A 12,290-nucleotide genomic window follows, 5' to 3' on the forward strand; every position below is an offset into this window, starting at 1 on the left:
TACAGTGTTAGAATAGCAATAAGTATTATTACTTTATTTCTTGATGGATATTACCCATGAAGAAAATGTCTCATTTAAAGACGTGATGAAGGTCAAAAGTAATGAGTACTTCATTTCCTGTTAATACAACTTGCAAACAGCAGATGTCTACAACTGCCACATGAACTTCCCAAGTAGGAAAAATGATATTCTTTTCTTATTTCAATTTAATGTTGTGATCTATAGTTGGCTAAGGTAACTTTGATTCTAGAAATAAGTTTTCAGCTCATACTTAATAAGTTACAAAAAGTAGAGATGTAATCCATGCTGGTTTTTATGGCAATTTAAAGTCAACAAAATATCATTATCATTATTACTTACCAATTTTTCTCTTTTACTAGCCCATTCTAAAGCTAAAACACTTGACTGAGATACAATGGTGTGTTCTGTTTGTAGTGACGGGCTTGGAGTCCATATTCTATTAAAAGAATCAGAGATTATATATAAAATGTTTACCTTAAAATACAAGCATTATATATTTTTAAAAAGTCACCTATATTACTTATAAAACAAAATAAAATGTTACGCTGCAATTTGATGAGGTAAAAGTAATTTTTTCCACCCACCTTCATATATTCAGAGCTTATAAATCCAATCTACATCTCCTTGTGCTACATTTTCTTAATGGCATAAGTACATTCATCTACTCTATGAATGGTGGTTTTAAAATTATTCCATAATTATATATTTGCCTTCCTGATGGAAGCCATGTAACAATCTCACACAATCTTTCCTGAAGTTGAAACTCCAGCTTAACAACAAAAATGTCACTCGTCATTGTCATTCACACTTAGAACTCCATGAACACTTTACATTATGGATTTCCATAATGTCAATCCTATGAAATAATCTAAAAGTGGAATTTACTCAAAGAGGTAACTACCATCAGGGGTAAAGGGAAGGGTTTTTGCTTTCATAAAGGTGACTACGGTGGTCTTAGACAGTATTTAAATTCTATACGGTGGGACCAACTAATAATGTTACCAACAGCAAATTCAAAATGGGAAGCATTCAAAGAATTAATCTTTGAAGCTACTAGGCTTTACATACCAACTAAGAAATATCAATCAAGGTTTAGGCCTAAATGGATGTCAGATGAACTAATGGGACATGTGGCAGAGAAGAAAAATGCATGGGATACATATAAATTAATGGGTGATATGGAAGCCTATGATAGATATAAGCTGGTCTGTAACCAAGTCACAAAGGAGATTATGAGAAATCTTGGGCAAAGGATGCAAAGAAAAAACAGCAAAGAGTTCTTTACCTATGTAAACTCTAGAAGGAAAGGGATGAATCAGATTGGTCCACTGGATATTGATGGTTCAACTGTTGATGATCCTGCTCAGATGGCTAACAAACTAAATGAGTATTTTACATCTACATTCACACATGAGGAGTTATTCAGGGAGGGGAATGCCAGCGGTGAATTGAACTCTGGCAGTGAGACAGATGATTTTGTAATAACTGAGTGGAAAGTGGAGGAGAAATTGTTGAAGATAAACATAAAAAAGGCACCCAGAGTGGATGGGATCTATCCAGTTATATTAAATGAGGCAGCAAAGGAAGTAAGCAAACCCTTAGCTATAATTATGAAAGCTTCCTTGGACTCAGGGGAGGAATCCATGGAGGTGTGCAAATGTGACCCCAATTCACAAAGGAGGATCAAAGTGCGACACAAGTAATTAAGGACCTGTTAGTTTAACTTCTGTTCCAGGGAAATTAATGAGGCACTGGTTAAAGAAGCAATGCAGGATCATCTAGACAAGACTTCAGTTATAGCTCAGACACAGCATGGTTTTGTTAAGGGAAGTCTTGTCTTACCAATTCGACTGGATACTATGATGTGGTTACAAAGGAATTGGATGCAGGGAATAACTTTGATATCATATATTTGGATCTTAGAAAGGCTTTTGATACTGTTGCACATGGAAGACTGCTGCACAAATTGGAGCAGTGTGGCATTGGAGGCAAATTGCTGCTATGGATAAAGGGATGGTTGAGTCGGACAAGACAGAGTGGTAATCAATGGACACTGCTCTTCATGGACTAATGTTATTAGTGGTGTCCCTCAGGGTTCAGTGTTGGCCCATTGTTGTTTTCTGTATTTATAAATGATATTGATGATGGTATATCAGGCTTAATATCCAAGTTTTGCAGATGATATGAAGGTTGGTATGGTTGTTAAGGACACTAATGACAGTACGCTGCTGCAACAGGATCTAGAAAAGTTGAGCATATGGGCTGAGAGGTGGCAAATGAAGTTTAACATTGACAAATGTAAAGCAGTAACCTCAGAGTAACGTATCAACTCTGTGGTACTACACTGACAGTGGTAGAGAATGAAAAGGACCTGGGGGTAATTGTGCAGGCAGATATGAAGTTTTCTGAATAGTGCAGACGGGCTGCAAGAGTAGCTCATGGTGTTTTGTCAATGATATACAGGAATTTTTCTAGCAGGGATAAGGATGTGATTATCCCCTTGTATAAGGCAATGGTCAGGCCACACCTTGAGTACTGTACACATGTCTGGAGGCCTCATTTTAAGATGGATGCAGAGCTGTTGGAACGACTACAAAGAAGGGCAACAAGATTAGTGAATGGAAGGAAGGGTTGCTCTTATGAAGAAAGGCTTAAGTTTTGTAGATTAGTCTGGAGACTAGGCACCTGTGAGGTGATCTGATTAAGGTGTATAAAGCCTGGAATGGTTTGAGCATGCTCGATGCTGATGGGATTCTTCCTCCTCCTCAGAATAATCACCTGAGAGGGCATAAATTCTCAAATTGAGGAAAGACAGTTGTAGGATAGATGTGCGGAAGTTTGCCTTTAGCCAGCAGGTATTTGATTGGTGGAACAGACTTCCATCTTTTGTTGTGGAAGTTGATAGCTTAAATAAATTTAAGGCTGAGCTGGACAGGTATTTGGAATGAATGGAGGGGTGAAATTGGAGCATTTTTTGTTGGTTTTTTGGCTGAAGTTGCATAAGCTTGAATGGTATGCCTATGGTAATGTTAATGGCAAAAATATTGATTTCACTTGGATCGATGATGAGAAAAATATATACTTTTAATAATTAAATTTTAATCTATATATCAAATACAACAATGATAGAATTTTACAACTTTATAAAATGAAACAATCACATTGAAAAAAATAAATAAATAATAATAATTTAAAAACTGAGGCAAAATTTAAAATATTGTGCCAACTTCCCCAGCTGCTCATAAACCCCAGGATCCACACTTTGAGAACTTCTAGTGTAATATATTTATGGGTGGCTATGTGGAAGTATATTTTCCTATGCATGTCACTTGTAGCATGTGTGCCATTGGTTTAATCACTCTTCTAGTACAATACCTGTTCATACTGAACCATTATTAAGCCTATAACTACCCCTTTTTTTTTGACAGATGGTACACAATTACATAATAGGCTGTCCTGGTATTCCACTGCTAAGGAAAAGGTGAGTTTAATCGGATAAAATATTATGGCGTGGAGGATGGCTGCACAAAAAATCACTAATTAACAAGGGAGGATAAAAATTAAAAAATTTACATAACAGCCTTTAATTTCAACACAGCTTTTTCACCACAAAAAATGAAAAAGAAAGGGGGTAAAAAAGTAAAATGTTTTTCACATTTTATGATGGGTTATAAATAAAGCTTTAAATGTGGAATGGAATGTTTATAATTATATACAAATATGCAAGGCAGGTTTACTGAAAGATTTAATTTTAGTTTTTTTACATTATTGGATTGCCATTAAAGCTAAACTTCTAATAGCACTTTTTTCACAGATATGGCATTTAAACAAATTTTATTACTGTGATGCAAATTTTCAAATGTTCTTGAAAGGTAGATATGGTCTAAGTAAGCTTAGAGAAAAAACCATTTTACATGAAAGATGAAAAAAAAATAATAATAAAAAATATTGAGGTATATTTCTACCCCATGCAACTCCTGAAGAGTTAAAGAAAGGGTAATTTCAGGTAACTTCAATTTTATTTATTATTCATGTGTGATAATTTAATTATATTTAATACACAAGGAATCAGTTGAGAGAGAGAGAGAGAGAGAGAGAGAGAAGCTAGCTAAGTTATAATAAGAACGTAATAACACTCATTTTACTTATGTATAAATTAATTTATTTAACATACAAGAAACCAGTTAAGAGAATAACTAACATCAGTGGCAAGTAACCTTTTTGGCATAGGGACCAATTCAGGAGGGAAAAATGCAAGATGCATTATAAATAATATCTATATTTTCTATATATTTATCATTAAAGAAATTTCAAATGAACCAATGCTGTCAAACTAGGCAGGTGGTTATTATTATTACTGTATATATAAAATATTATTTATGAAAATATTTGAAGTGTTTACATTTACATCGCCATTTTATTGTTTTCCAGAACCTAAACCAAAGCAATAAAATCAAATACTGCAATAGTTATTTTTAGAAGTGATAAAAGTTTTGTTTGATTTATTTTCACATTAAACCAATTAGTTTTATTATCAGTAATACAACATAAAATTGTTTAATAATATTTTAATAGGAATATAATAATTATTCACTGACATTAATATCTTTTTGTTGCTTGTCTCTCAAATTAGGTTGTGCACTGTAAAGCTAGGCAGATCAGGTTTTCCTCGCCACTGAATTAAGTGCAGAAATAAACAGAAACCTTCATTTTAATAAACTTTTTTTTTTTTTTTTTTTCAAGAATCGTTTCTAGCATTACTTACTTGATTACTCCATCCATATCAGCACTTGCAACAATGGACTCTGAGCTATTAAATTTACAGTGTGTAATGCAGGAGCGATGTTCACTATATTCTTCCTAAAATTCCAGTAAAATAAAATTTTCACATTATAAAAAACATTGCAAAAAGTTTTTTTATATATTGTGAAATGTTGTGTAAAGGCAATAAAAGGCACACATTAAACATTAAGTGCTTAGTATATGGATGTTATTTTAAAAAAAAATTTTTTAAATCAGAACGGCATTCAAGCCTTTTCCAAATTATAGTTTTCTGACATACTTCTTGAAACAGTCAAAATTACAGAAAATTTTCTTCTGAATTGGTCACATCCACTGAATTGGATTTCACTTAGCAGAAAATACAAAATGAGCTTACCTCAGTTTTGAAGTATTCATTTTTGAAACCCTTTTTGTGTTACCTGTATAATTTTTTTTTAATATAACATTTAATATACGTATGGCTTATTCGTTTTCCAGAGCTTGAAGAGTCTCCTTAAATTTTCAACATTCAGCTCGCTTTGGTACTATGACATCAACTAGATGGTCAAATACTATCCATCTAAACTAAATTTGTCATAAAAATTCTCACGAAATAAGCAGATACCCATAGATAACTATGCAATTCTGCAAATAAGTGACAATAACCAAATTTAAGAAATTCCTTTGTAACCATAAATAAAATTGAGATATTAACTTATTTTGACAAAGCTAAGCATTCACATTATTCAACTGTTTATCCTTCCTTTCTTTCCTTTATAATTCTGTCTTGAACGCCTCCCTAGCAATAGCAGTGGCTGTCAGTTATTCTTTAAGATGCTATGAAACTTTCAGAACTGTGAAGAACTGTCTGTCAAGAACTGTGTGCAACAGTTCTTCTGGTTAGCAGAAGCCTTTTTATTTCTCACCTAAACAAAATGCATATTACAGAAATCTTTTTTTTTTTTTTTTTTTTTTTTTTTTAGCAAAGCAAAAGGTTTTAAAAAAATGTTTTCATACAATGAAAATACAAAAATTGACAAATACACAACATGCCTTAGTAGAGACAATAATTGTGCGTCTAACTTTAAATTATACAGGGTGTTTCAAAAATGATGGTCAATAATTTAAAGGTGAAAAGTACAAACTGAAACAAGCAAAAAAAGTCCCAGTGAATGTCGGGCCGCAAATGAACTGTTTTCAAGATAATGCACATTTTCTGTTAAGATCTGCCACTGACTATGGGAGCAATTGTTTAGCAAAAAGCTGTAAATCCTTTGCTAAGGGTGGTTTTATTAAACATAAGATAATACATTTTTAATTTTTGGTTTCAACACCACAGGATTTTACAGATGTTATTAAAGGTGTTCAAAATGCTGTCCTTGCATCTATATGCAGCTTTGTAGTCTTCTCTGCATTGAGTTATGAATCCTCTCAGGCATTCCTGGGTCATTTCTGATTTGCTAAAAGGCTCCAACTCGACACTGCAATTCCTCAACTGTGTTAATGTCAGAAGTGTACACCAAGCTTTTTTTTTACATGACCCCAGATACAAAAATCCATAGGATTTAAGTCTGGTGATCTGGAAGGCCACATTACCGCTACCTATACACCATTGACCATGCCTTCTAGTTAGATACCGAGTCACAACTCAAGCAAAATGTGCCGGTGCACCATCATGCATAAACCACATGTTCTGGCATTGCTGAAATGGAACATTATCATCAAGGAGGTCTGGAAGAACAGATCTCCTCTCCTGTTAGCCTGTTTGGCAGAAAGTGTGTCCAATTAGATGGTCTCCTAGTAGTCCTGTCCACACATTCAATGAGAAACGTTGCTGATGTCATGACTCATGATTGCATTAGGATTTTCTTTGGACCAAACGTGACAGTTATGAAAATTAAAAATACCATCACGGGTAAACCCAGCTTTGTCAGTGAACAAATTGTTGTTGCATCCACTGGCAGAAGTTCATTCTGGGATGGTAGTCTGTATTGCTGAGACCTTGTACACGCTGGATATGGTAGGGATACGGCAAATGGCGATGTAAAATTCACCACACACTGCTATGACTCAGTACATGCTCTTGCAGAGCAACCCTCCTTGTCAAAATTCCTGGATTTTGTTCTATTCTTTCTAATACCCTTTCCTCAACATCAGGTGTTATGCTTCTGGGCCTACCTACTCATACTCCATGTGCGAAGCACCCATGTTCTCTAAGGCATCGATGTACCCTGATGAATGCGTGCCTGTTGGGCTGCCTTCGGCGGGGAAATGCTTCTTGGTACAAATGTGCAGCCTCGAGTGCACTGCCATTGGCTTTACCATACATGAAGTGCATGTCCGCATACTCTTTGTTGTTGTAACCTCTTTCCATGTTGACTATCCTTTGACTAGTACTAGTATGCCTGCTACGTTTCAGAGCATTAAGAGAGGGGAAAGGGAGAGAATGAACATAATCTAACCTAAACAAACAAGTCAGTGGTGGATCCCAACTATAAACATGCAATGTCTCGAAAACGATTCACTTAAAGACCCATGCTTACTAGGCTTTTTTTGCATATTATAGTCTGTACAGTTCACCTTTAAAGTATTGACCATCACTTTTGAAACACCCTGTATATCCACCATGGCTGTACATATTCACAATGTTTATATAAATGTTTATATTCACTCTCGTGTATTAATTAAACAATTAATACACCATACACACAGAAGACTTCTACAGTTTAGTAAAAAATAAATGTAGATAATCATAAAATCTCTTAAGCCAATAATTGGGTATAAAACTTTATTTCTATTAATATTTTGTTAGGAAGACTTTTTACCTTTAAAAGAGCTTCCTTCAATCTTGATTGTAAATTTTTGATGCAGTTTGGATTTATGGTGAGAAACAGGTTGAAGACAAAACACCTTGTACTTTGTGATTTGTTAGAATAAATAAGTCATCCATGTGGTTCAAAAACTGTTTCCATGCATATTGCAAGTTCATGATTTCCAATTTATGAGGTGGGAAAAAGCCACCGAAAATGAGGCAATCACACAATCTTAAGGCAATCTCACTTGCCCATTCAAGTTGTCTAAAGAGATTTTCGTCATATTCCTCAGAATAGTTTGGCCTGTAACCCCCCCCCCCTTCATCTTTCCTTTACCACATCTCATGTCACACACACAAAATCCATCTAAACTCTCTGCAAATCTCTGAACAGTATTGTCACATCCAAGGAGTTTGTTTTTTTGTATTCATGATAATGAAGTTCTTCATTCTTCATTACCTCTGGCTGGCACCATTAGCTCCACATCAGCATTGGTTGACTTAGTGAAAACCTCAGATTTGAAAGTGAGTAAATCATCATTATTTTTACTTTTGAAATCACATGCAGGATTCTGTTCTCACTTAGGCAAATTAAATTTTTGCATTTTGCTTTTTACAAACCTGACACATCCATTATAGCTTAAGAACATGTTAAAGCATATCCCCCCCCCATGGTCTGTGGCTGCTTTGTGTATTTCACTATCTCTTTCCAATGGATACAGTAATCAGAGGTCGCACACAAGTACTCTCAAAGAGGGTGCAAATGTAATTTTGGACTGTCCAATAACTTGCAACATTCCCATGAGCTCCACAATCCTGAAATTAGTAGTTTCCGCTGAACAGAAATCACACAAGGGCTTCTTAATGATATTAGCCAAAGCCTTTGCACCACCTCTGTTAAAATGAATTCCATTTTTACAAAACAAATTCCTTCAACTAGCTATGGCAAGCCAAGCAGGAAAAGCTTCCCCCAAACCTAATCCTTGCAGAGTTCCTCAATCTAATGTTAACTAACTTGCAAAGTATTCATATATAATCCCTCCTAATGGAGCACGGATCTGAATTCCCTCTTTCACCCATAAACTTTGAAGCATTCTAGGCCAGAAGAACCATTTTATAACAACATAGGCTTCCTTCAAATATCAGAGTAAATTAACAGAAGGGTTGCTCTTACGAAGAAAGGCTTAAGTTTTGCAGATTACAGTGTCTGGAGACTAGGCACCTGAGAGGTTGTTGTCATTTTGTTTTTAGGAGCATTAGCAACTAAGGCCATATTGCTCCAGGAATATCCAGTGGTCATTCCCTGACCTTTCCGCATCCTCTGTATTTGGTGGTGGTGACAGGCTCGAACCTTTTCTGATGAATCACATTTCCTGCTGTGCCTTGTGGATGGTAGTGGAAGGAATGGCAACAAAACCTGGAGAGGAATCAAATTATAAAAATATAATTTTTATATTTATACAAGGTATTTTTTTTACATGACTTTTTTTTTTTTTTACATGACAGTAAGATGTAGCTACGAACATAGCTGTATCAAACACAGGACCTTTTCGCCTTTTGCTTGCATTCAGCTTCGGGAGCTTCCCTTTTCAATATCCAACAATAATCGGCTAATGCATCGGCATTCCATCTGTTTTTGTATCTTTGTTCCATCGCTGCAATGCCTTGATGGAAATGCTCACCATGTTCGTTGCTGCCAGCATCACAGTTTTGTGGGAAGAAATCCAAGTGCGAGTGCAAGAAATGCATCTTCAATGACATGTTGCACCCCAGTTTTTCATAAGCATGAGATCTTCCACAAGCTGCCTGTAATTGCAGGCCTTAACATTTCCTAGAAAACCAGTTAAAACATTTTGAAAGGCTTTCCAAGCTGATTTCTTGCTATCACTGAGGAGACACATTCAATTTGTTTGTCTTTGTAAAATTGCCTTATTTGTGGACCAAGGAAAATGCCTGCCTTAATCTTCTCTGTACTAAGAGTTGTGAATTTCTCTTGCAAATATATAAATGCAGGACAGTTCACTTCCAAAGCCTTCATGAAATTTATCATGAGCCCCAGTTTGATGTGGAGTAGTGGAAGCAAAACTTTATTTGGATCTACCAGAGGTTCAAATGCTACATTCTTCATTCCAGGTGTTAATGATTTTTGTTGAGGCCAACTCCTCTTCTCGTAGTGCATATCCTTGGCATGGCTGTCCCACTCGCAGAGAAAGCAACAATTAGGACTACAAAAGGGTGTAACCCTTTTCTAGTCCTAATAAAATGGTGATTACCTTTAAATAGGCTTTTCATACCAACTAAGAAATACTGTTCAAAGTTCAAGCCTAAATGAATGTTAGATGAACTAATGAGGCTCATGGCAGTGAAGAAAAATGTATGGGATGCATATAAATTATTCATATGACATAGAAGCCTACAGATATAAGCTAGTCTGTAATCAAGTCACAAAGGAAGTTAGGCAGATTATGAGAAATCTTTGGCAAAGGACAAAGAAAAACAACAAAGAGTTCTTAGATGGTTTGGCTATTGATAATCCTGCTCAAGTAGCTGATAAACTGAATGAGTATTTTGCATCTACATTCACACATGAGGAGTTATTCAAGAAGGGGAATGCCAGAAGTTTATCAAACTCTAACAGCGAAATAAGTGATTTTGTGATAACTGAGAGCAAAGTGGAGAAATTGTTGAAGAAAAACAAAAAAAAGGCACCCAGACCAGATGGAATCTATCCAGTTATAATGAAGGAGGCAGAAATGGAAGTAAGCAAATCCTTAGACATAACTATGAGAGCAACCTTAGAGTCAGGAGAGGTTCCCATGGACTGGAGATGTGAAGAAAATGTATCCCCAATTCACAAAGGGGGTTAAAAGGGTGACACATAATTCTAGACCTGTTACTTTAACTTCTGTTCCGGGGAAAATAATGGAGTCACTGGTTAAAGAGGCAATATAGGATAACCTAGAAAAGACAGCAGCAATGGTTCACACACACAGCATGGGTTTGTTAACCCTTTGCCTGTCCCGTGCATCACATTTGATACACACTTACTGGAGTTTTAAATACGATAAATTTTCGATAAATGTCTGAAACTTCCTCAGTTTTTCGATCTAAACGTGTTATAGTTTATGTCTTCCAACTCAGTGTGCATCACATCTGATTCACAAAGCGCAAGAATGTGAATAATCTGAAATAATATGATGGAGTTACTAAATATATAAAAAAAATGCACAAATATATATAAAGTAACTTTAATTTCTCATTCAATACACTACATAATATTATTTATGGTATTCATTGAGGTAGGCAAGGTAGGCAAAATGGTTTGTCACATTCGACACATTCTGTTGAGACTTTAGATTTTTTCATTGCTTCTTTGGAATTTTCCTTCGATATGATTTTTGTGTAACAATGACACCTTCTCCAAACGAGTTTTCCGTCTTCTCTTCTTGGTATATTTCATAATGTGTGGGCCTTTTTAATTGGTTTATTTATAGAACTTTTTTCAGCCATACCCAGCAGAGACATCGTAACAGCTTTTGAAAATGCTGCTAGCTGGATTAAAAGTAACTACCGTATTTCATATATAAGACACACCTTTTTTCGAAAAATTTGGGATCAAAAAACTGGGTGCGTCTTATACAGTGGTTGTAGATTTTTTTTACTTGCATTTCCCGCTTTTTTGCACTTGTTGTCTTTGCGCTCATTGTTTCACACTTGTTACTGGTATATTAGGTTATGTTTTGCCACGTTCTGCCCAGAAATGGCTCAGAAAAGATTTTCGTACAGTGCTGAATTCAAGTTATGAGGAGTTGTATGAATTTTATGATGAATAAAACTTGAGTTCAATAACTTTATGTAATACATTTTTTTTTTTTCCAAATTTCGGGCCCCAAAATTAAGGTGCGTCTTATACATGGGGAAATACGGTATTTCAAACGAACGTACGGCTTAGTACATGCGAAATTTATGTGGACAAGCAAAGGGTTAAGAGGAAGTCTTGTCTGACCAATTTGATTGGATACTACAATGTGGTCACAAAGGAATTGGATGCTAAAAATAATTTTGATATCATATACTTGGATTTCTGGAAAACTTTTGATACTGTTGCACATGGAAGTGTGTGGGTGGGGGTTTATATATGCTTCCTTTGTCTCTATATTTCTATTTTATTTATTATTAAGCTTCCTTATCTTAAATATCCCCTTTCTCATTTATTATTATTTATATTCTTACTATACCCCACTTTGCATCTGACTTGTTATCTCACAGAAGAGATTGGCTCTAGGGAATAGCAGTGGTTATGTCCCCCTCTTTGTTTGTTCAGGCTGGGTATTAGAATGACAAACACAGTTTCTCTACAATATATACAATTAGTTTATTATACATATTTACAAAAAAAAAAAAGGGAATCTAGCAAATCATTACACATTATTCACTTGATATTAGTACATGGCATGGATTACGATCCTGGTCATTAGGCCTTCCTATACATCTTGCCAATGGGCCAGTAACACTCTCTTGCGTTTATATATAATTTTTTTTTTCAATTAAAGTTCATTAAAACAATCACATTTATTTCTACAGTTATTACACATATCTTTCCTTTAATCCTTCGCTAATACAATTCTCTTCTTTTTAAGCTAACTGTCTGACTGATAAGTTTCTTTAGACCAGTCTCACCTTAACATTGATAAAG

At 35.2% G+C, this 12,290-nt stretch overlaps 1 protein-coding gene across 3 annotated transcripts in view; it reads right to left on the reverse strand.

Moving 5' to 3' along the window:
• The window catches only part of LOC150077873 (WD repeat-containing protein 91), a 217,373-nt gene that overhangs the window by 101,063 nt on the left and 104,020 nt on the right, over nucleotides 1-12,290 (reverse strand). For all 3 annotated transcript variants that reach the window (XM_090384218.1, XM_090384217.1, XM_090384216.1), the window contains exons 10-11: nucleotides 4,787-4,881; nucleotides 361-457 (exon numbers count right to left, since the gene is read on the reverse strand). In XM_090384218.1, the coding sequence (XP_090240344.1) occupies nucleotides 361-457; nucleotides 4,787-4,881 (192 nt within the window). The remainder of the gene's footprint in view (nucleotides 1-360; nucleotides 458-4,786; nucleotides 4,882-12,290) is intronic.

This window comes from Mastigoproctus giganteus, chromosome 11 (assembly GCF_048544385.1).
Source record: "Mastigoproctus giganteus isolate SK-2022 chromosome 11, ASM4854438v1, whole genome shotgun sequence".
Classification (NCBI taxonomy): domain Eukaryota; kingdom Metazoa; phylum Arthropoda; class Arachnida; order Uropygi; family Thelyphonidae; genus Mastigoproctus; species Mastigoproctus giganteus.